The 25,987-nt window shown below is 37.5% G+C and overlaps 1 protein-coding gene across 4 annotated transcripts in view; it reads left to right on the top strand.

Annotated features, from left to right (window-relative positions):
* GPD2 (glycerol-3-phosphate dehydrogenase 2) overlaps positions 1–25,987 on the top strand; it is a 134,427-nt gene that overhangs the window by 91,217 nt on the left and 17,223 nt on the right. For all 4 annotated transcript variants that reach the window (XM_082658127.1, XM_082658128.1, XM_082658126.1 and 1 more), the window contains 5 exons: positions 8,080–8,244; positions 9,073–9,217; positions 15,674–15,867; positions 24,966–25,100; positions 25,363–25,538. In XM_082658127.1, coding sequence (XP_082514253.1) covers positions 8,080–8,244; positions 9,073–9,217; positions 15,674–15,867; positions 24,966–25,100; positions 25,363–25,538 — 815 coding nt within the window. The remainder of the gene's footprint in view (positions 1–8,079; positions 8,245–9,072; positions 9,218–15,673; positions 15,868–24,965; positions 25,101–25,362; positions 25,539–25,987) is intronic.

Here is a 25,987-nt window from a genome sequence, read left to right as displayed (position 1 = left end):
GTGCTTATCAGTGACTTTGGTGCATCTCACAAACGACTAAGGAGGATGGCCTGTGGCTTTAGGCCACAGAAATGTATGGTCTGTAAAAGAGTCTCTATAGTGTGTCACGCTTCCTGACTTTTCAACTTCATTTCATTTAATTTTTGTCACATTGCTCCTTTTTCCTTTTTTTTCCTTAAAAGTATAAAAACCTATTTTTGACTTGTACTAGAGAGAGAATTAATTGTTCTGCATGGGAGGGGAGGGGGGTCTTTACCGTAAACTGATGTATAGACATTTTTGCACAGATGAGAGAAAATGAATACCCAAAGCATTCTGTTGTTTGAAGTTTAAATGTGGTTTTATTTTTATTCAAAATGTAGCTAGATTCCTAAGTATCTGAAAAGTAGAAAACTTATTCTTCATTAGATTCATTTAAAACTTTTTCAAGAAAGGAAAGCCCTGAGGGTATAGAAACTTTTATGTACTTAAATATGTCATGTCAAGGCCCTTCACAGTGTTTCGGTTTACACGGGGCCAGAGACCACAGATCCACGCTGATTGCTAATTATTTAGGTTGTAAATAGCTTATTCGAAAACTTAGGGGGAGACAAAAGAAAGATGAAGGAACAAAAGGCCTGTGATAATGAAAAGGATATTGTGAAGAGAAGGGCTGGGCAGAATTATGATGCAGGTCACATTCTGTGCCTGTATTTAATTGTACCTTTGTATTTAATAATAAAAATGATTACATGCTCAGGGCTAACAGGTGTCCCTTCCTGAGAACTGTAGTATGGATAAGTGACAGCAAATTACTCCAATTCATAAACTTTGAATATTATACTTTTGAGTATCACCAGTCTATACTAGAAGACATTTCCTGCAAAATTGTACATCAGCCCAGGAAGATTTCTAAACCTAATTCATGATCAATATTGATATGTATAAATTATAGGTGACTGCTTTAAAGTATGAATGACAAAAAATCACTTTGCAGACACTGTTTAATCAAATGTAGTTGTGCTAATACTATAGTCACATTTCTGATAGTTTATGCTTCATATAAGCTTTGGATATAACTGCACATTAGCAGTGATTAAAGTTTATAGGTGGTGGTCTTGCTATTAGGACTTAATTTTCCCTGCATTTTCTCTACTTCTTGCTTATCTTGACCACTTTTTCTAACTGCCCCGCCTTCCTTAACTCCCCAGGTCGTTGCTCTCCCTGTCCCCTATTTTCCCTTCTGTTGCCGTTATTGCAATTTGTAATTGTCTTTAATTTGTTTTACTTGACTTTACCTGTCTTCCCCATTAGAATGTGGTTCCATAGAGCAGAGACCAGGGTTAGCTTATTTTCCCTACTCAGTGGGATCCCTAATGCCTATCATCATGCCTGGCTCATAATATGTCCTCAATCAATATTTGTCAAAGGGATACGCCACTTGCTGTTCTGATCATACATCAAGCCCTTGCTTGCTTTAACTTTATCACTAGCCTTTTTCTTTTGCTTGTACTTTGACCAAAAAGTTTGTGGTAGAAGACATCCTGTTTCTACTGTCTGCTGGGTAGCTAGGTAGAGAGGCCATAGTCCCTTGGTTCAGTGGAAACCACAGCTATCGTGGGGGTAGGGTTAGGGGTTAGGGGTTGTTCCTAGAATCTGTAAGACCTGAGCACATTTCCCATATTTGAACAATCTCTGACCTGGGATTGTGTTCTATAATTCATTCATTCTGCATTCATCAAACATCTGAATGTCTACCAGGTAGCAAATGCCATATTAGGCACTGGTAAAGCAAAATTGAATAAGATGTCCTCTATCTTCTAGGAACATGTTATTAGAATCAAGGTGCCCTAGGCCTGAAACTATGTCTGTTTGGGTGTCTGTTGTAAATCCAGCTCCTAGCATAATAATCCCTGGCACATTTAAAAGCATGTAGTACATATTTGCTCAATAAATGAGTGAGTATTGAATGCAATTATTTAGAAAATAGTTTGTGCTGTAATGAGGATACGTACATAGTGCCATAGAAGCACAGAGGAGAGAAGGCTGTTGTGTCTGAGAGGAGTCAGGGAAGGTTTCCTGAAAGAAAGATGAACATTTGAATAGTTTACCAGGAAGGGTAAGATGTTCCATGGAGTAGGGATTCCATGAGCGAAAAGTAAGAGGTGGGAAAGAGCTGAGTTTTATTCGAGGATGAGCTCTTTGGTCAGCCTGGAGATTTAGGGTGAATGTAGGGGGTGGTGGGCATCGAGGCTATCATTAACTTCCTTATTCAGGTACCCTATGCACTAAATAGCTCTTGTGCCACAATTTAATCACCTACCACCATCTATTTATAGCATTTCTATAGGAAAATTAATTGTGTTCTGAATAGCCATCTTAGAATGCAGTCTCGAAGATAGAGCCTGTTTGTAAGCTGGGACTGATGTTATTAGAAAATCGGCTACATTGCCTGTATAAGTTATCTGTTGCCACAATTCCACATAACAACCATAAAACCTAAGCAGCATGAAAACGATTAGGATTTATTGCTCATGCACTGGAGTGTTCATCTAGGTGGTTCTTCTGATCTTGTCTGGGGTTGGCTCAGCAATTCTTCTGGTCTCCGCTGAACTTGGACTCATGTTTGGAGGTTCAGCAGAGACTCACTGTCTGTCAGCTGATGTAGGATTGCCTGGGCTGGGAGGACTGGGGCAATTCACCACAGGCCTCTCATTGCCCTCCTGCTACCAGCAGGCTAGCCTGGGTATGTCATTTTCATGGCACTGGCAGAGCCTCCTTTTAAAATCACATCTACTAACGTGCCCTTGACCAAAACAATTTCACATGGCTGCGTCCAGAGGCAAAGTGGGAACCTACACTGTGAAGACTCTTGGCAATGGGCATGGATACAGGGAGGGGTGAAGAATTGGGACAATTTTTGCAGTAGAGTGTGTGGCTCATAAAAGCTAATCAAATCAAGATTTCATTATAATTCTAGGTCTAATGGAAGAATACTATTTCTCATTTTATTTTTCTGACTTCCTTTACAAAGCACCTATCTTTTGGTCTTCATTAATCCCAATCTTTTGTTTAAACATGCTGGGCCAAAGTCAGAGAAATCAGAAATGAGGAAGAGATTGCAAGTAAAATCTTGAAAGAGAGAGGTAGCTATTGAAGAGTAGCCATTACATGCATTGTATGATTTCAGAGGCTCCCACCCAGCTCCTCTCTGTTTATAGGACACTGAAACCCAGAGGAATGCAGTGCATCACTTCCATTCCCCCAACCAGGTTAGTGACTCACTCAGAACTTATGACCCAATCATCCCAAGCCCAGAGCTGTGTCTTGTAAGGTACATTCTCGCTAAACTGTTTCATGCGTCTCCCTGATCCCTTCCACTCCTCACACAAATAATCGTTTTTATAAATAAGTTAGTTTTAGGGGAAATTGCATTCTGTTATAATTTACGTGAAAAGTATGTTCTCATTTGACTTTTCCTTTTCAAGCTTACTCATCGTATGTACTTAAACCAGAATTTAGTAATCCCCTTACCCAAAGACACATACACACACAAACACACACACACACATACACACACACCTATTTTGCTCTGCCTCTACCTGCACTCTTCCCATGAGAAAGGAACATTTTAAATATAATGGTTATATTAAATCAGCTTGGGTTTGGTGTGTTAGCCTTTGAATTACCTTTGCCAGACTGTTAAGAAGCTTCAGAGAGGTCATTGTGTCACTCAGTGTCAGTCAGAGACAATAAAGCATGCCCTGTGAATTTTGTGAGAAATGGGATTAAAGCTTTAGGGAGGTATTCTTTCACACTAGCATCCTTTTTCCCTCTGCTAGAGGTAACCACATGATTGCATAAGACCCAGGTCAGGGAGGTAGAAGGAAATACTCTCAGCATTTCCACAGTGGCAGCTTTTTATTGATGATAAAGTTATGGATGGTGCTATTTTAATTAAGAACTAACTTTTTGCTAACAATTAAACTTTCTATATGGTTTCTGGGTCCATAGATTGGTCTGTGGCTATCTATGTAAATGGCCATTTAACAGTAGGCTGTATTAAAAGAAGATTGTACGTAGGATTTCAGAGCATCATGGAATTTTAGATCTGAAGGACCAGGAAAATGCCAGCTAATTTGTTACATAGGGTTTTTTCATATTTACTCATTCTTCATACCTTTTATACATTCAATGATTGTTTCTCTTTTTTCAGCTATTTTGCATGTTAACTTTTGTCAAACTTTGAAACCCTCTGAGGAGAACTATATTGCTCTGTCCCCAAAATATTTATATTTGAGGCCTATCTTATAGAAAATTACATCTTAAAATGTTTTTCACTTAAAATATCTCTCACCATCCTGGGTGCAAGGCCATTGCGGACTACGGCAAAATCCTTCTCTGCCACTACTGACCTTCATCTCTTTGGTGGGTAGATTTCATATTTTGTTTTTCTAAACAAGGGAAAACAGTTATAGTTCCACCTCCTATGTGCTTCCTCTCGTCTGAGTTGTAAGTTCAGTACGTGCACATATGTAAGATTTCAAGTGCAAAAGGAGAACAGAGTAGGAAACAGATTTTCACAGTCCCCGTCTGGGTCCTTGCGTAAGTGCCAACGCAAAGCTATTCACTGATCAGTGAATAGTATCATGTTGCCTGGCTCTAAGGCATTTGAAAATCCAAACTTAATAAGCAGATCAATTGGGTGGGGGAGTTGAGATTATTGTATGGCATTCCAATGACATGCAGTGTTGTCAAAACCTTTTTACTCCAGAAATAAAATTACAGGAGGCATATAGATACCTTTCAAAATGTCAGGAAAGGGAGTTGGGGGGGATTTAGTTAAGAATAGTGAAAATACACCACTTATCACAGGAAGCATGCACTGCGAGCATCTGGGTATCTCAGGGTAAAGGGTGAATTTAATGTGGGTCAGGGAGGGGGAGGGGGAGGTCTGCCCTGAATCCAAGCAGGTAAATGAATTAAGCTGAATGTCTGCAAAGAGGGGACTTCTCGGTAGAGGTGTGAGCTCCTGGGCCAAGAGGGAAGTCAAATTACTTAACTCCTCAATTTTTAGGAGCTTATAATAACTGTGTTTGTATTCCCCTTCAGAGCAAAGGGCAACTTGAGGGTTAAGTCTTGAGGGAATCATTCATATCCATTTCTACTTCTGTCCCACTTATTCAACTTATATATAAGGGCTAGTTTGGGTTTAAGTTAAGATTTTACACATTTCTGGGGTTTCCCTGCTCCCTTCAAATTTATTGCCACCAACTTACTGATGTCTGAAATTTGTTTTTAACTTGAGACAAAGCATTCCATTCTATAGTTAGAGATAATACTATAAATCTATAAGGACTATAAAATTTTATATAATTATCTAAGATTTCTATAAATCTAGAAGACTATAAATAAACCTGTTTATTTAACACATCGAATGGAATTTGGCTAAACTTAACACTTACTGGGCACCTGCTCTGTGCTTGGTACTAATGAGGAAAGGAAAAGATGAACAAGTAAGACCCTGCCTTCCCATGACCAGGCTGAGGAGACATGGAAATCATATATATAGTAATTACAGTGGGATACTACTTCCAGGAGAACCGAGATCTCCCTGTATCTTTCTCACCACTTGGTTCCTTGCATTTGTTACAGTGCCTGACTCGTAACCAAGGCTTATTATTTTTTTTAAGTCGATGGGTACAGGGATGACTAGTATCATAAAGACTATAAAAATGGTATGTACAAGTTCCAGTGTTGATGCAGAAGGTGGAATGAACAACTTGGCCTTGGAGGGATGCAGCACAGATAAGGAGAGTCTTCATGGGAGATATTGAATCAGCTCATGAGAGAGGAATAGGGGTTGTCCGGAGCTTCCAGAATGGTTTTCCAGCCAAAAGAATTAGTGTGGACAAAGGCAAGAAGGTGTGAAGTGACATGGACGTTCAGGGAGTTGTAAATAATTTAACAACCCCATATAGTAGAATAAAGGCAGTAGAAGAATTTGGGCAGGTGGGGACCTTCACAAGTAAGTAACACTTTTGATTCGAGTCAAGGCAGATGCTGCTAGATATCAGGATGGGCATGCAAAATAAGGACCAAAGGAAGTTGTTTCCACCTCACACTTTTAACTGAGGTTTATCTTGTTTCCCTTCAGAAGTATTGGGATTTGGAAGCTAATTAGGGAGTTATATCTTAGTACAGAAACAGTAGAGCTTGATGAACTAGACCAGTACTGCTCCAGTGAGATTTTATAATTTAGAAAGGTATTAAAAGAAAGATTTTGTATTTTCAAAAGTCAGAGTTTCATTACCAGATGATCATGTGAATAGATAATACCACTTTACAAAGGGATCTGTCATTTAATAAGTGGGCTTTCTGCCTGGTTCCTTTGAACAGTGACATCATATAAGATTTAAAATAGTTGATTTTCACAGAACTTTCCAGAGAACCGTCCTGTGTGTAAATCAAGGCACACTTGGGTGGGTGAGAGTTCCCCTGCCATAGGAACATGACTGGGATTTCTTGTACTACCCGTAGGGTGTTTCATTATTATGTACATAAATTCACTAGGAAGATCGGGTGGGATGAGTACTTCCTTCAGTTTAGATGTGTAATCTCTTTAGTTTAAAGAGAAGATCTATAATGGAGTTTTTATTTTGTTTCTTTGGACTGTTTGTGAAGCATATTCCAATATTAAATGAGCCCTACGTGAATAAAAGTGAGTTTCTTAAACTTAACTTTAAATGCACCTACTGACCATTATCATCTTTAGGTTGTGCTGAGTTGAAATTGATAGAAATTCTACCCTTCTTTCTTCCCACTTGTAGTTCAGCTGCTGCTGCTGTTGTTTTCTTCTACTTTCATTCTATTAATTTTTGGATAAAATAACTCCTTATTTTGCAGGTTGAGTTTTAACGTACGTTCTCCACTTGATAGAGGCTTTAATTTTGAGGGAAAAGTCCTTGGCTGATTGCGTTAGTTTAGCGGTTCTAGAATAAGATGTTTGTGGGGAGGGGTGGCAGAATCCTGTCATTGATTCTCTCTTTGTAACTGTGCCCTTTTAGCTGGAACCGATTACCTGTGTAGTGCTTCTGGCCCTGTGCAGACTGAATCACAAGGAAGAAACTTTACATAAAACATTTATACTAAATGTTTGGTATGCTGGCAACATAAATCAACAATAATATCCATTATAAATTCATCCCTTTATCAGTATTATCTTGATAGAACTGATCCCAATGTGTGGGAATTTGAACGCTGCTTCAATACATCTAGCCCTGGGTAATTAATTATTCAGGGCACAGAGAACCTGGCCCCTGTGCTGTAGAGTAATTCTTCCTGGTCAGCGTTAACTCCACTGGCAATAATAAATAGAAAAAGTCTCTAGTGATGCCAGTATTTTAAAGTGATTAATCATCTTTCCCCCCTTCACCTCCCCCTTGGTTTTCTTTAACTAGGATTTTTCAGCAATAAATCTTTAACAATACAGGTAGGAATTGTTCTGTAATTAAATTTTGCCCTGCTTAATTTCTTACCTTTATGTACAATTAAAAAAAGTGTTACATTTTAAGGGGCTCTGATCAAAATTCAAACCAAGAAAAATCCTTTTATAGAATACCGAGAGATTCTCTATGAAAGATTAAGCTCTTGATTTTGAATATTAGATAGAGCACATATTCATAAAAATTGTTCATCAGCACCAGTTGGGGTGTCAAATATTCTGAAGTTTTGAATTGCTTCACTTTCTTGCATACAGGTTGTCTGTATTAGGAAAAGTCTGACATATACATATGTTCCCAAACTGAGAGAATACTTACTTATTTCTTAACTTTCAAATAATTGATGTGAGCTCTGTAGGAAAGGGAGATTTTTCGTCCTTTTGTGGTACACAGACTGCACTTGCAGAAATGGCAGGTAAATGCCTGACCGAGAACACCCATGTATTTTCAAATAACGCCCTATAGAGTTGACCAGCCATCATGTATATTCTGGGAGACAGGGACAGATGTGACATATCTGTTGTGACACACTTCTGTACCACCAGTCTGTGGCTCGAGGTGACTCCTGTCCCTCCTCTGATGCTTTCCCTTGCTGCAGGACAACACAACGACGCACGGATGAACCTTGCCATTGCTCTCACTGCTGCCAGGTATGGGGCTGCCACGGCCAATTACATGGAGGTCATGAGCTTGCTCAAGAAGACAGACCCCAAGACAGGGAAAGAGCGCGTGAGCGGTGCGCGGTGCAAGGATGTGCTCACAGGTATGCGAAGGCTCAGGCAGGGAGGGATTTCTTAGCATCGTGCCTTGTCTATATAAAGACTGAACGATAATTTTTCTGTCACTTCTCTTTTATTGAAGCGAGATTTCAGAGTCCTATTAATTATATTCCTTATTGTCAACAATGACTGGTTTCACGTGAAAATTTTCCCTTGTAGGACCTGGCAATTTTTCTTCTTTGTGTTAAACAATAATGATGATCATGATCATAATAAATGCCCACAAAATTCCCACAGCTATGAATGCATTCTGTTTTCTTTACAAAAACATGTTATTAAGAAAATTCACTCACGTGCCAAGTTTCAAAGTATCATTTAGGTGACATAAGCAGTGCGTTTACCTGTCGTTAAAGTCAATCACTTTAACTTTGGTGAGATTTTCATGCCCGTCCAGTTCTATGGCCGTGTGGGCGAAGTTTCAAAATTACATCATTTCCTTCAAAACCAGCACTGTGAAATATATCATCTCACAGCAACACTGCTCACACATTTGAGTTTTAAGGAGAAAGCGGCTAATTTACTCACTTTCTTCCTATTTGGCACTTTAATGCCGGGCATTTTGCAAACTAGAATGAGAGCTGAAATGAAAAGGTGGCATGTTTTTCTTCCTGCGGTTTGGACTTGGTTTCAATAAATTTACTCACATGCGAACCTTTTGTGTGGCTTCTCAATGACTCTGGTTGCCCGTGTCACTTAGTGTGGCATACAGTAAAATCCACCATAGGTTAAGTTAAGAGACGAATTAATAATCCAAAGCGTCAGTGAGCAGAGAAACAAACGGGCTGTGTGATTGACGCTGCTTTCTTTCACAGGGGAGGAATTTGATGTAAGAGCCAAGTGTGTTATCAATGCCACGGGACCTTTCACAGACACTGTGCGCAAAATGGATGATAAGGATGCCGCAGCTATCTGCCAGCCCAGTGCTGGCGTCCACATCGTGATGCCTGGTTATTACAGGTACCTGTGTTCCCACTTGGCCATCGTCGTCAGAGAACGAGGGATGCAAGAAATGGTCTACATGTATTCTTGTAGCACACCTTTCTTACTAATAGATGGTCTAGCTCACTGTTCAAAATGAGAAGAAATGAGTTAAAAAAAAAAAAAAAAAACTCTTCCAAAGCACAAAATACAAACCAGGCTTGTGTATTTCTTAGCTTTTATGGCAATACTCCTTTCTATGAGTTAGTGATTTGGGATCTATTTTTGTACTGTTTTCAGTGTACTGATCGTCACAGGCTAAGCCGTACTATTTTTGAATTTAAATGTTCATTAAAACCCTAAAAATAATTTTTCAAAAATGTCCATAAGGGACATTTTCATTAAGACACTAAAAAGTTAATTTTATAAAATACCCAGATTTGCTTATGAAGAATCTGAAAATGAGGACCCCCTCAAGTATTCTTGTTTATAACTTTTGAAATGTGTTTTGAAAAATACTATAGCAAGTAAAAATCGGTTATTATTTCTGATTTATCAAATTAACAAAGATAATCACAGGTAGAGAAATAGATAAAGATAGAGGTGAAATAAGAACAGCTATTAATTGAAAATCAGTTAAAAGTTAGGTGATGGGCACATGAAAATGAGATTTTTGTGTGTGTTTGAATTTTTAAATATTTTTTTATTTTTAATAAATTAGAAAAGAAACATTTATGTGATCCTAACTAAGAAATTGATAATTATTACCCCTCATGTACATTTCAAGACATCTGGGGAAAAATTCACGTGTCTATGCTGAGTATGGAATATTTTTATTTCCACATGTGGTAAATCTAATAGGCAAACTAGTACATAATTCTGTGAAATAATGATTTATGCTCAAGGTATTCATTAAGACATTATTTGTAGTTGAGAAATATTACGAACCACTTCAGTTTCTAACCTTAGGAGAATGGATAAGTAAATTATGGTGTACCTGCACAAGGGAGTATTATATGTTCATTAAAAATTATAATTATAAATAACATTAGTGTCCTAAGAAAACGCTAGTGATACAATGTTAGTTTAGAATGGAGGATACAAGATTGTATGTGTAACACAATCTAAGCATTATATAAGTACATAGAAAAGAGATTAAAAGAAATATGTTAAATACCAGTGGTGATTATCTCTAGGTGATTTAATTATGGGCAAAAAGGTAATTTCTAGGTAATGTGTTTAGGATGAGAGCTATCTCTTCCATATTTTAATAACTTTCCATAAAAGATATATACATTTTTCGTGTTTGATAAAACAGATGTACAGATCCATGATATTTCATTTAATATCTGCATTCTTCTAGAATGCTATCCTGCTATGTAATAGATGATACGGCCTTATTAATTATCAGTTCTCCAGTAACTAAGTCTTCTTGAAGAGAGTCCAAGATATACCTAATTGTACCAAACACACTTCTAATGAGAAAGATATTACACTTCTACCAAGAGGAATATTAATGAAATTTCTTATCCACCAGCTTCCAAGGTTTCTTTGTCATTTTCTAAATGTCTGCGTGTAATTGGTAGACAGTCATTAGTATTTTCACTTAGGACTGGAGAAACCAAGGTGCTTCCAGTCTCAATAATAAAAACTTATGCAGTGGTGCTTAATAGAGTTTTAAAAACTGCTAACAGAAGTTTAGTTCAAATGAAAAGGAGAGAAGTAAATATATGTACATGTTGCAAATGTTTCTTGTATATAGAGAAGCTTTCAAAAATAGTTCCAGACCCAATTATATACGTTTATTTTGTGTTGGGTAAACATATGCAAGGCCAGCTAGTTTGTAAGTTTTTTGGAGTTGTTTTTTTTAACGTTTCGTAGAGTACAGATGTAATACCTAAACTATAGACACACACATCACCATAATCCTTATATTTGTTTAGGTCTTACTAGATTCAACATATTTTCCTGTACATTCTGTTTCGTATCTTCTTCACTATTGTCGTATGATGTCAGAGGACACTTACTAGTATTCTGTATTATTCCCTGTGTTATTTCTGCCACTTGATAATGACGTTGTTTGGGACAAACCATTTTATTCTGCAAACCTTAGTTTGCCTATCATTAAAATGGGAAAGCATTCTGCTGTTTCCAGTACATAGACAAAGACAGTATGAAGAGTAACTTCAGGTGATACCTTGGTAAAGAACTTCCTGGTTTGTTCATCACTTTACCTCTTGCTAACTCTGTGACTTTGGGAAGCTGCTCATTTCAGCGTCTGGTTCCTTATCTCACGATAGTACCTATATGTATACATTTTGACAATGATTCTTTATTTACTTTTTATCTGTTTTCTTGACTTCTATATCCCCAGCTCCTGATATATTATCTGGTGCATAATAATGACCAGTAAATATTTTTTGAATGAATCCTACTAACTTTTTTGTGATAACTGGCCCAAATTGAGATTGTTGCTTTTTTTAATTAAAATTTTAATATAATCTTTATAAGGGAATTTTAAATATATAGAGATTAAAATATAAAAACAAAATGTGATTCTTCATTTTACTGCCAAGATAACCCCTGTAGACAAAAATAAACAAAAATAATCACTATAGAAAAATAGAAAGACATAAAATGAAAAGTGAAAGCCTCCCTCTTCTCTTCATGCCCCCAACTTCAGTTTTTGATCACATTTCCTTCTGATTCCTTCCATAAAATTTTGTGTTTATATTTGCACAAATGTATATCCTTTTAAGTTTTTTTCATGAAGGAAGTCGTGCTACACATATGTCCTGTACTATGCTTTATAATATGCTAATAACAGAGCAGATAGGTGGTTTTTAAGAAATATAAGTATATATCACCTGCATGTATAATAGTATTTTCAAAACAGAATACCTTTCTTAATCCTAAAAATTAGGCATTAGCTTCGGGCCCCTGCCCATAAGTCATGCAAGTGTTAGTCACAACTGGGTCTATTTCAGTCTAAGATGCAGTAAGTGATCTCATTCTACTTTGGGAGAAATTAATATCTCCATCTTTAGCACCTTGAACTACAACCACTACACATCCTGTGGGAAACCTTAGAGGAGTGGTCTGGCAGCCCAGTTCCTGTTCACGCTCTGTTTCAGATGAGTCCCTTGGTTTGAGATTACAGCCTGGGTTAAGCGTTTGGTCCCTCTTTCAGCACTGACCTCGAGCAACTGTATCGCTGGCATCCCAGAGGGATGTTTTACTTTCCATATCAAGTCATTCTCTTGGGTGGGTTGGGGTCAGGAGATCTCAGCCTGAAATGGTTCTCTGGATTTCTCAATCTCATTCAACAATTATAACTCAAGGGTTCTACTAGGTCCTCAGAGATGAGTCAGACCTGGTGCTGCCCTATAAACCAGCTGATAATAACTTAAGGCCTAGCATTTCAAGTAGAACCTGATCAGTTTGGCAATGCAATGAGTTCAGGAGCCACTGATTTATTGACTTTAGGTGGCTAAATGGAGAGTGAGGACCAGGTATGCAGTGTATCCTGCTGGGCTATTTTCAGGGTATCTTTACGGAATTTATTAAGCTTGTTATGACCCTAACCTTCCACATGTGGAATTATCTTGTGCCATGGTAGCAGCTTTCTCTCTCTCTCTCTTTCTCTCATTCTGGATTGTTTTAATTTCATAAAACAACACACAGAAATCATTTACTTTTGAAGGTACTAAGAACATTAAGAAGGCATTAAGAGCAAATCTGGAATTTTCATCAGAGTTGTGGGTAGATGCTCTTACGAAAGCAGCAACAATACACCAAATGACTGAAATACATGAAAATAATCATCTCCTCCTTTTAGCCTACAGATGCTTTTTATTGCTGACGAAAGGTCAATTTTTTTTCTATAACGTGGGTGCATACTGCTAGCTCCAACACTGATTGCTAAGTAGTTAACAATAAATTGATTTCAGTTTAAGTAAGGGTACTTCAGGACGGCAATGGTCTGCATGAGAAAAATGTTCATTAGATCTAATCCTAGACACACACGTAAATTAGCAGCCAGCTTTTCCTGCTGATGTCAAGTGAATTATACATATTGAGAAAAGACCTATGCCTCACCGCATTGTATATACCATCACTATAGTTGATAGCCATTTTCAAACTTTTGTGCCACCTTGCAGAATTAATCATTTGTAAGAAAACAAACTTTTCCCTAAGGGTGAGTTATGAATTAGGTAATTTAGAACCGATGAGAGGTATTTCCAAGTGGATTCTTAAATTTTTGTACCATTCATTAATAGCTTTGGCTTCCCTCTGTGCTTGTTAATTTTATGTTTGACACATATGTCTTCACTTAAGCAGTTGATTCTCTACAGGTTCCAGTTATGTGTGTGTTGGTAACCATCACATTCACCCTTTAAACTGCTTTTTATTGCACTGAAAGATTTTGAAGGATTCAGTAGTTGTTCTTTTCTAACAGCATTTCATGTCTCAGTTGCTGAATATTATAATTTTATGCTGATGTTGATCAAGTTCATTGAGTTAGACACATAATATGATATCCGGTCCATAAAATGATGATATATAAAATATACCAACATGGAATTTGTTCCTTAAATATTAGAATATGGAATTTATCCTTTTGTTTCAATATAGCACTATTTACCAAATTAAAAGTTTGAACTCGTGTGTTAATTTCTAATCACAAAGTGACTTATTTAATCTAAGGGCATATCAACCCAGGATCAAATTTGGTGCTTACAAAACATATTTTAACTAGTTTCTTTTAAGATCTTTAGAGAGTTTCATGGCAAATACAAAGAAAAAAAATATAGGCATACAGAGACTGAAAATACTCGATATTTGTAGTTTTCAATGTATTTTTAAAAGGTAAAATTATTTCCTGTAAGTAACCCTGAGTGAAGATGAGATCTTAGCTGAAGGTTTAAATGATTGACACACTTCTGTGGTGCTTTTTACATGTGCTAAATAGAATAACTGAGGCCTACTCTCTCCTGTGTCTCATGTAGGCTGCAGATAGTAATTTCTTTCTGCAAGGCTGTGTGGACATGGCAGGCATTTCAAGGGGCTGATGAGTCTTTGCAAAGAAATATTAGTACTCTTTATGGTTTAAATGAAGAAGGTACATGAGCTAAGCTGACTGTAGGTTTCTTTTTCATGAAAAAGCCAGTTTTATTTTGCTTTTAAACAGTATTTAGACTCTCATCCTTACACATCTGAATCTGAGTTTCATTTTTTTTTTAATTTTAAGGGAATGATAAGCATAAATAGTTGACCGTATGTCCCTTAAAATATGTGAGTTTAAGAGGGATTTCTTGAACCCAAATAGAATTATATTTCCTATTCAAGAAATGTTATTAATAGAAGCTAAAAATATATTCACAGAAAATACCTTTAACATTGGCTCCTTATGAGAGGTCAGTCAAATTGAAACAGCTGTCTGAAGATCAGTAGTGTTCAGCTGTCTGAAAGGGACACTTGCAGTTTCCTTCTACTGCTTTAGCAGGACCTCCACAATTTTAGAATGGTTCGTGGATACATTAAAACAAGAGTTTCTAATGATTTAATAATATAGCTGAACAGATTTTGTTAACGTTTATTTATACTTGCCTGTTCTTTCAAGTGTGTTTCACAATTTGGTCTTACAATACTAAGTAGGTATTAGAAAAATTCTTGATTAATATTTTTGAAGGTTTTACATCGTCTGTCAGAAGAGGCGTCCTTGAACCTTGATTTAGCAGCATTGCACACCAGCATCTTCTGCCTACTTAAAGATTTTCATTGCTAAGATATTACTCTACTTTTTGACCTTATATCCCAGTACACTATTATTTAGGTAGTAGTAGAAAACTGAGCCCTTTTCTCATGGATGCGCTTCTTGAGATTTCTGTAAAATTGAAATAAAGTAAGAAATCTCATATTTGGTGAAGTGGTACAAACTTATTCAGGCACAGCGGAGTAAAGAACTTTTTGATTACATTTTAGTTTCTAGAAAGTTAGACCTTTCACTTTTCTCACGTACTTCTGAGACCTTAAACTGAAAGACATGCCAGATGTCAAATGGCCCAGGAAAATACTTTTCATAGACTTGAAAAAAGGTTGAAGAGCTATCCTTCATTGACCATCATGAAAGAAATTATAGACATTTATCCTGCTGACATTATCTGATGTGAATGGTCCAAGGGATATAAAAACCCAAACAACTGGAAATTGAAGTCCACTTACTTAATTTACCTTGCATTACTGAGCTGGGGGGGCCTGAGTTCTGCTGTGGAATATTATTATTATTGTCACACTTGCCCCATTCCTTTTGTGTTACCAGAATTATTTTTTCCTTTAGGAATTTCTAGATTAGGGTAGTGGCAATAAAAGTAACAGTTTATGTGTTTCTTGTTTGTTTATATGAGAATTAGGGAATAAAATAGTTTTTAGAATGCAGATTAAGAGCAAACTTCGGCTAATTTCAGAAATATATGACCCTTCTTTTTATCCCAGCCCAGAGAGCATGGGACTCCTTGACCCAGCGACCAGTGATGGGCGAGTTATTTTCTTCTTACCCTGGCAAAAGATGACTATCGCTGGCACTACCGACACTCCAACTGACGTCACACACCATCCTATTCCTTCCGAAGAAGACATCAACTTCATTTTGAATGAAGTGCGTAACTACTTGAGTTGTGACGTTGAAGGTAACTTACGAAGTTTACCCTCCCACTTTTATATCTCCCAAACCATTCCAGCTCTCACTGGGTAATTGCCGTGTGTCCAGTCTGACTCATCTTCACACCTGGCCGCCTCTAACCCTTATGTGCTGACCAATTCTTCTAGAAGGTTTATGAGGGCCAAATTATAACACAATAGGAAGAAGTTGCCTTTTTTCCCTCTACTTTCCACATCCACATAAAACACATACCATCCTTTTCTGGTCCTTTCTAATGGCAAGATTGGAGTGCTATTACGGGAGCTCTAAACACCCTTGCTCTTCCAGAAGAGTATGAAATGTTTGCATCGCTATTTAATTTCTAGAGCTTGGGAAGATCTGATTTACAGATCTAGGATATCCATAGGAAATAATTAATCAGAGAAATGAGAGGATAGAGGTTTATGTATTCTAAGAAATTTAGTGAGCTGTTATTATGTGGAAACTGGAGTATTAACAGTGGATTTAGCTAAGAAGAATAAGTATACTTGTTTTAATTGAAAAAGCCAAAGTTTACTTCTTTCCAGTGCTAACCTGAGCATGGTTTCTTTTAACTTGGATATCATAGTACCTTCTTCTTCTTTTTTTTTCCTTTTTTTTGCGGTACACGGGCCTCTCACTGCTGTGGCCTCTCCCGTTGCGGAGCACAGGCTCCGGACGCGCAGGCTCAGCGGCCATGGCTCACGGGCCCAGCCGCTCCACGGCACGTGGGATCTTCCGGGACCAGGGCACGAACCCGTGTCCCCTGCATCGGCAGGCGGACTCTCAACCACTGCGCCACCAGGGAAGCCCCATAGTACCTTCTTTTAACTTGGATGCCATAGCATTTTCTCCAGTGGACATAGATGGTATAATGTATTTTTTTTTTATCCGTGCTAGTTTCAGAAGTTTCCCAACATTATTTCCTATCTCAGTTAATAGCCTCATCAGCCGACTAGTCACCCAGCCTAGAAACGGCATGCTTATCTTTGCTGATCCTTCTCTTTCCACATCCAGTCCAACTCCCATCAATGCTCACTCTGAAGTATCCTGTAAATCCCCTCTCACTTTCATTACTCTGGGTCACACCTGTGTCACTTTTCACTTAGAGTTGCATTGGCCCCCTAACTTGCTTCCATATATTAGGTCTCTGTCCCCACCTACTCTGGTCCTTCCACCAGAACTCTCTAAAACACAGTTCTGATCATCACTTCCTTGCACAAAAATATCCCTTTGATGTCTCATCATTAACTTCAGGAAAAATTTTAAACTATCTCATATGCAATCTAAGGCTTTCCACGACTTGTCTTTGCAGGTTTATATTCAACTACTCCACTTATGTGCATTCAATAGTTTAACCATATTACATTTCTTACTATTTCCAAATCAGGTCATGCACTTTTAAACCTTCATGCCTTGTTTACTTAGGTTGAAGTCTTGCTCTGGGATGTCTTTTCCCCCAACTTCTCATTTTGGCAAAATACTATTTATACTTCAGAAGCCAGATATCTTTCGTAGTCCCCTAGAATGCTGGTCTAGTATATCACAACATTATACAATAGGTAATAGTCTAAGATATATTCTTACTTGGAGCTCCTTACAGGTAAGGATTCTTTATTCAGTTACAAAGCTTGTTATATATCTGGTATGCCACTCATGACTGTTTTAAATCAAAATAAATTAGTAATAGGTGCTTTCAGGGTTTTTGATGCTGGTAGCAATTTGAAAATCTTTCTATATTAAGGTAGAAAGTTTAAGAGTTTTTGAAAATAGTCTTCATCTGTTTATATCAGGCATCTCCTATAATGTTGGCTTCAATGGAGGACATGCAAAGACACAATTTTTGTCTTAAGGTGACTCAGTAGCCTCTATGAGTGCTTTTTCCCTAAAGAATTTTTTTCATTATGTGATCACACATTTACAAACAAACTGCTTTAAAAAATGGTTTAGGGGATTCTCCTAGTTTAATTGATTGATCCATACTGTATAGTTTTAGTTTCTTCTAATTTCAAATAATGGATGTAATTTCATTTTGAGTAGATTCTCTTTGGATAGTTATAATAGTATAAATGTATTAAATGCATGTAATTGAAATCTGTGTGGCTAAATTTATACTCTTTCGCACATACAGACACACACACACACACACACACACAATACTCAAACATAGTTGTTTAAGAAATAGTCATGCCCTGTTTAATATCCATACTTAAGTACTCAAAATGCATTTCAATTTCAGCTTTTTTTCCCACTTTTTGCAAAGTAGGAGGAGCTTCATCTGGGTATGATTGTATTTTAATGTATTGATTACTGTTAATGAATCCTGCTTCATTTCACATTTACCTGGGTATGATCTTTGTTAAAAGTGGGTTTATATAGGGCCATAAGAACAAGAAGTTTAGATTGTTAGAGCAAGAAATAAAATTAATTCAAGAGCAGAGAGCTATAGTTGACAGTTTCCAAATTCTTAAAGTTCAAATGCACTAACGAGAAATCTAACTGCTTATACGGGATGTGCTGGGAAGAGGTGTAGGTTCCAAAAGGCTGCTGTGTCCATATCGTGGGTGGGGATTTCCATCAGTGAAATGAGCCTTGGACTGGAACAGAGACTGAGCCTGTACCCATCACTTTCATTCTGCTTATTAATAGGTAGGAGACTTGTTAATACCTGCTGGGACCTACTTGGTCTATAGAGGTCTTTTCGGTTAACATACCTTTTGGTAGTCAGGTTAATTGGTGAAACTAACAAAGAGTTTTTGTCAGTTTTGATTTTTGGTAAAAGTGGGTTGAAATTAATATGTGAACACTGTAAATCAGGCTTTTCCTCTGGTGCTCTCGGGACTCTTGAGATTACAAATTCTCCACGTAGCAAATATCCAGGGTAAAAGCAGAAGTGACAGCTCTTTCATGTACTTCATTTATTTCCCTGTGCTCACCCTCTATCACACCTTTCTTACTTGTCAACTTATCCTTTGAATCAGCAATGATTCTTTATGGTTTCTTTTCATTCTTATTTCTACTGGACTGAAGGCCTCAGAGTATATGAGGAATTACCCTCAGTCTTGGTAGAGTGCTAGTTAGCTAGAGTATGTCTATATCTAAAGTAAAGACATTCAAATTTGTATTTTTTCCAAGGAATTTAGGTGAAACCCAATACTCTCTCCTATACTGATGAAATGTGAAAGAGAAACTCGGCCTCAGGCACCATTCAGTTTTTTGACTACATGCTGTTGCTACACATATTTTAATCTTTCCATTAGTCTGCAGTGGGTTATGCATGCTTTATTTTTTAAAACTCTACTGTTATTGAGCACTTTTTATGCTACACACTCCGCTAAGCATATTGCTTATATTATCTCTGATTCCTCGTAACAACCTTGTTAGTTTTATTTTGTAATTCCCATTTTGTAGATGAAGAAACTGAGGCCCAGTGACTTTGTTTCCTTCCCATAGCTCATTCATGTTGGAGCCATGATATTGAATGCAAGTCAGTCTAGCTCTAATACTTGTGCTTCTAACTATTATGCAGTATTCCAATTGGTAGTCCCGGGTTTGTCGCGTGATGTGATATTATATCCACTAGGGAGTGGATTAAGCCTCTCAGTTCATTTCATGGAAGCTGCCAGACACCTTCAAAATGATAGTGACCTTTGCTCTCGACTGGCCTTATTTGGATTTGAATGTTAAAGTAGAGGAGGTTTCATTTCTCATAACCAATCCCTTGGGCCAAGCAGTCTTCGCTACAGATTTTAAAAATAAAAAATTTGTGTAGATCCTAGAGGAAATACTTTTGAAATGGTTTGTATTCACCAGGGTTGAAACAATCATTTTAAAAGGATTTATTAAGTGGATGAATAAGTAAAATTCTGACAACAGTTTCTGAGCCTCCCCAAATGGCTATATTCTTGAGAAGAAAAAAAGTGTCAAATCTTAACACTCCATGCTGTTCGCAGCGGCTGCCACACTTCTGCAAAATGCATCGGAACAATTCTGAAAAGCATTTTGCCTGTTGGGAATAAGACCATGTCTTCTTTTACGATTTAGAAAGCTTTCCATTCACAGGCTGAATTTTCTAGATTACTTGTTTGTTCTCTTCTGAAACGGGTAATTGATAGTTGTGCAGTGTGTATTGGGTTAGGAAGAAAAATGATCTTTTGAAAAATGTATCATTAAGTCCGCTGTGTAGAGGTTAATCAGAAGGACGCAGTGGTGAAACTAAGCTGTGACTTAAAGGGATTGAGGAAGACAGAAGATTTGCAGAGTGCTTTATCCATGTAGTTTTTCTGGAGTGCTTCTCTAAGCAGCTTCTCTAGTTGTACACAGGTTTTCACATATGCAATTAGTAGTGTTTATAGATTGCCTGTTATTCAATTAACAACGGAGCTGGCCATATCAACTCACTGCAGACCTGCCTTTTCACTGCCAGAGATTGTACCAGGGTTATCAACTTACACAGGCTTGGATGTCTTCCAGCTGTTTAATTATAGTGTCACGCGCTTTGCTTTTTCTAGTTTCATTAGTTTATAAATGTAATATGGTATCTTATTTCTGTGATTAACACTTCATTTCTGCAGGTTAAACATGCTGGTAGAGAAGGTATTGATTTCTGACACTGTTTCCCCTGTGTTCACGTAGATATTTTCACATGCTTTTCATTGATTTTTTGAAAGTGGCAAACAGGAGAAAGAGCACCCCAAAATGTATGGCTAAATAACTGATGGGAAGCAAAAGTGCACATTTAGCTCTTAATTGTTACTTCCTGTGGGCTCCATTTTCTATTAACTTAAAACCAACACTTGTCTTGCCAAGTTTTTAAGAATAAAAATATTAATTATCATTGGAAACAATTACACAGCACTTAGTCTTTTCAGCCAGCTGTGAAAAATGTCTATTCAACTTTACTATTTATATTTTATTCTTTATATATTTTACACACTAAAACCTGAGTGAATTATTTATCAGGGTAGTAATAAAAATAATTCTTAAACATGATGGTAGAAGGACTATTTTATTTCCTTACTATCCTTCTGAAAATATCGACCAGTACTTTTATACATTCTGTAGTACTCATGGGATTTTTAACATCTGGGCAGTTGGCACTTAAAAATCAGAGTGGCATGGATTTATATACACTACCAAATGTAAAATAGATAGCTAGTGGGAAGCAGCTGCATAGCACAGGGAAATCAGCTCAGTGCTTTGTGACCCCCTAGAGGGGTGGGATAGGGAGGGTGGGAGGGAGACACAAGAGGGAGGGGATATGGACATATATGTATACATATAGCTGATTCACTTTGTTATACAGCAGAAGCTAACACAACATTGTAAAGCAATTATACTCCAATACAGATGTTAAACAAAAAAAAAATCAACTGGGTGAGCCACTCTCATAAGTGGTGTTTAATGAGAATTTTTCTCAATTTTAATAGTAGTGTTGTTTCCTGTCATCTTGTTTTATTAAAGTGTTCAGTTGTTTTAAAAGAGGATATCCAATTGTTTAAATATATAGTCATTAGAAACCTTAAGTCTAGCATGTTGACTCAGAGGCCAAAATATTATTGCTTTTGATTTTGTAATGTCAGCTCTTGTTTGATATAAAAAGTTCAGAGAATGTTTTAATATGCCATTTCATATGTATTGATCACAATACATGACTTCTACTTGATACAGTATTTGAGGTACTGAGAAATACTAGAATTGATATTGCCGAAGACTTTCAACATGGTGAGGAAGATGCAACAGTAATGCCGTCTTGTTTAGCCATCCTGACGGTATGAGGACCAGGAAAATCAAGATGAATCTTTGAGCTCTGAGGCATAAAATCCTTGAGTTGAGTTATTTTCTTCACGTGTTAGACCATGGAGAGTTAAAGTAGGTGATGTTCACTGTCTACTCTTGGCTACAACCTAAATGATAGAACCGATTTCTGGGTAAGAACTTGAGGGTAGGAGTACCTAATTTAGTACAAATATTTTCATTTCTTTGAATTGATGAGATTAGTAGGAGAGGAGGATACTTTGAAATGGTAAATATGGAACATGTTACGACAATAAAGTATTTTGAGGTGGGGTGTCTCATACTATTACAGCAGATTAGATTCTCACAGTCAAATTTCACTGAAAGGATGCTCCATTGAAGACATGGGCAAGGTGCCATGGGGGAAATACCCAGCTTGATGATCAACCAGGACAAGTCTGAGATCTACCACTTGGTGGTTTTACTCTAGAACTGCCTTATGCAATATTATAGCCTACACATGTGCATATCATGTGGCTATTTAAATTTAGTTAAAATGAAATAAAATTTGAAATTCAGTTTCTCAGTTGCATGGACCACATTTCAAGTGCTTAATAGCCTCATGCAGCTAGTGGCTAGTGAATCAGACAGGTTAATACAGAACATTTCCATCACTGCAGAAAAGTCTATGGAACAGTGCTGCTTTACAGAAGCTAGAGGTATTTACATAGACATTTAGAGAAGCACTCAATTTATTAGAGTCATTGAATTTGTATTTTTTGTTTTTTGTTATTATAAAATAAATAATGTATTATCATGTAAAAGAAGATCTCCGGATATAAGAAGCCTCAAGAGGTGATTAATTTAGTGATTGAGCAATGTCTTTAGCGAAGGGCCCTTATTTCTCTTCACTCCACCCCGCCTCCCCCCCCCCCCCAGGTAGGCTTCATGCTATGGTTGTTTCCCCCATGGTTACAATATGGCTGCAGCAGTTCCTGGCAATTTTGGAAGGTTCTCTATGCTATCTGTCCACTGCTTTTGAATCTCTTTCTAAAGAGAATTTGAATAAGAGTTTAACAGCACACAAGGTTTCCACTGTGTGTGAATAAGTAATAAAGAGAGAAACCTGTTTAGTTTGTTGCTGTCTTTTCTACAAGAGGTTAGAATTCATGTTTCATGTGTTTAGCTATGCTGTGCCTTGTGGGTCTAGGTTATACCCATAGCCCTGACTGGTCATTACTTAATTTGGATGGTAGAGAGATAAAAAGTGCTTTTATTCTTCAGCAGCAAATGGCATTTTGAATAATCCATAAAAATCATTAAATCTCAAGGTTGGGAGAAAACTGATAGATGATAGACCACCTGATCCAACCACAGTTTAGTCTAATAACATAAAAATGCTGCAGGCTATAAAGCCTGATTCATACTTGAAATATGATTTAAAATTTGATTATCCTTAAATGAATCTTTTTAAATAAATATAATCCCAACATTCATCTGATATAATTCTCAGGCTAAAAAGCTGAATGCTAAGATATCAAGCAAAATAAATTAAGGTTCCTGACATGTTATGAACTCTTCCTGTTAGTGTTTTCTTTTCTTGTTTTGAGTAGCAATTTCAAAAGTAAGGATTAAAAATGGTATCAGTATACATAATGTTTTATTTAATTTTCCTCCATGAATGAAAAACTCAAGTGTTTTAGTTTGGTCTTTTCATTTCAGACAGTACAGTTTCACAGATGTATTTTTCTGCCTGTTATACCAGAAAAGGTAAAGCATTTGCCACAAAGATTATTTGCATGTGCTTTAAATTTAGAAAGTCTAGTTTTCCACAGAATAATTTTAAGATCAGTCAGAAGGCTGTAAGAACTGAAACCAAATTCCTGATCAGCGTGGCTACCTAAGGAATTTCAGAGAACACACTCTGCAGACTTTGCAGTGACCACAATGACGTTCTAAGTGGTTGGCTAAGTTTTATTTTTGACTCTGAGGGCAATTTGAACTCTAATGGAAAATAGTGGTAATTTCCTAGTAAAGCTTTTTGTAAAGATTAAAATATTGCATGATTTATGTGGAGGTTTTACAAGACTTTTGTGGAATTGTGTGGAGCAAGAATTCCCCCATTCCATGGAGGCCATCAGAATTAAACATACTGAAGAGGATGCACCCTTCAAAGGGGCAGATCTAGGGATGGAATCCCTACATCGAGTTACCAGTTAACAGGACTGCAAGCCTTAGGCTTTCCTCACCAGTTTATGAAGTTTACTCTCCCTTTGTTTCAGATTCAGTGTTGGGATATGGGTTTGATTGAACACTCCCATAGAGGTGTATGGGTACCTCTTCTTTCGGATTATAGTCATGTTTAGAGTGTGGTCCTTAAGGAGCTAAGCTAAAATATGTCAGATTACCTTAGTTGAAGTTATCTTTACCAGAAATCTTTTTTTCATTTGAGATCAAGATGGAGAGATTGTCATGCAGTATTACTTGTTTTTAGGATCTTTCCCCTGTACTTTTTAGGTGCTTTTTTTTTCTCTTTTCTTTTTTTTTTTTTTGACTAGTCCAATATACGAGTCACATCAAAGAGTCTTTGTGACTCTTTACACAAGATTTCGCTAGATATATATTTAAGTACTTTTCAGAGTCTGCTGTGTCTAAATGTACAGGAGGTTCGCTGTACAAGAACACAGGACCAAGGGGTGAGTGGGATCTGAAATCCTGACTGCCCTCTGCTTCTAATAAGTATCTTCCCTGAGAAGAGATAGCAAGATATATACTCTAGGGGGGAAATGTAACAAGTCATGTCTTTTGGGGGGTTTTTTTGGCGGTACGCGGGCCTCTCACTGTTGTGGACTCTCCCGTTGCGGAGCACAGGCTCTGGACGCGCAGGCTCGGCGGCCATGGCTCACGAGCCCAGCCGCTCCGCGGCACGTGGGATCTTCCCGGACCGGGGCACGAACCCCTGTCCCCTGCATCGGCAGGCGGACTCTCAACCACTGCGCCACCAGGGAGGCCCTCTTTTGGTTTGTTTTTATTTTGTTTCTGCTTTGTTGTTGTTCTTTGTAACTACTGCAGATTGTCCCAGCTGAGGGTTGCTAACATTTGTTTCTTTTGTTTCCTCTTTGGGACCCATGTCCGTGATTTTCCAGTTCTTTACTTTTTTCGTCCAGGTTATCTTTGTAACAAAACAATTATTTGAGTTTTTCTTGTAACTTACCCACTCATTTAGTTCTTATATTTAACGATATTCCCTCCCTTTAAAAGTACATATTCATGTGTTCCTTTTACTGAACTCTTTTCTGCTTTCTAATCATTTTAGTTTTGTTGAGACGTCTTTGAGTAATCCTCTTAACCCTTGGCATTGATCCTTCCCAGTAAGAAGAGGGGATGTCCTGGCAGCATGGAGTGGTATTCGCCCCCTTGTTACAGATCCCAAGTCTGCAGATACACAGTCCATCTCCCGAAATCACGTCGTGGATATCAGTGAGAGCGGCCTCATCACTATAGCAGGTATGGCATATTACCTTGTTGTTTGGGTGTGCTTTATATCTAAAGCAGCTTGAGTTAAATTCTCATACCAGAATCCCTTTTAATGCTAAAGAACAGGGACTTTTTTTTTTTTTTTATGATTCTGAGTAAAATCTTTTGCGTTGCTTTGCCACATTTGTTATAAACAACTGGTGAATTTTGTTATTGATAAGTTGATAAATGGTTAATTATAAGAAAAACAAGGGGTGGTAACCTAATGAATTATTTATCAATGTATTTGTAGGTGGAAAGTGGACAACCTATCGATCTATGGCAGAAGATACCATAAATGCTGCAGTCAAGACCCACAATTTGAAAGCAGGACCAAGTAAAACAGTTGGGCTTTTCCTTCAAGGGGGCAAAGATTGGAGCCCTACACTCTACATCAGGCTTGTCCAGGATTATGGACTTGAAAGTGAGGTGGGCATGCATTGCCGCATCATCTTACTCTTGACCTAATCTCACTATTGCCAGTAACAGAATCGGCAGCCATGTGGCCTCCATGATTTCGAGTTTCCTGTTGCTGGGTTTGTTTCTGTCTGTGTACTGTGAGAGTGAACTAATGGGAAAAAGCACTTTTTAGGTGCTTTAGTCACCTAAAAAGCAATGCACGTTTTGGTCTCTGTTTTAGAATCTGGAGTTTGTTTGGCTTGTTCCTAGCAGACAGGACCTCCCAAATTCTTTCTGTCTCGAGCATAAGGAAGGCTGTTCTTCAGATGTGATGTCTGGAGCAGAATGAAGCTGAAGCTTCATCAGTCACTGATACAGTAGCACATGTGTAGTAGCATTAGTGCTGGCCTGAGCATTTGGAGCCAAAGTATTTTCCTCCCACGGAATCAAAATCTAACACTCTCCTAGGATTTTTAGTT

Source organism: Grampus griseus, assembly GCF_964374135.1.
Source record: "Grampus griseus genome assembly, chromosome: 7".
NCBI lineage: Eukaryota > Metazoa > Chordata > Mammalia > Artiodactyla > Delphinidae > Grampus > Grampus griseus.
Note: the sequence above shows the minus strand (reverse complement) of the source record. Positions and strands in the feature narration are given on the sequence as shown.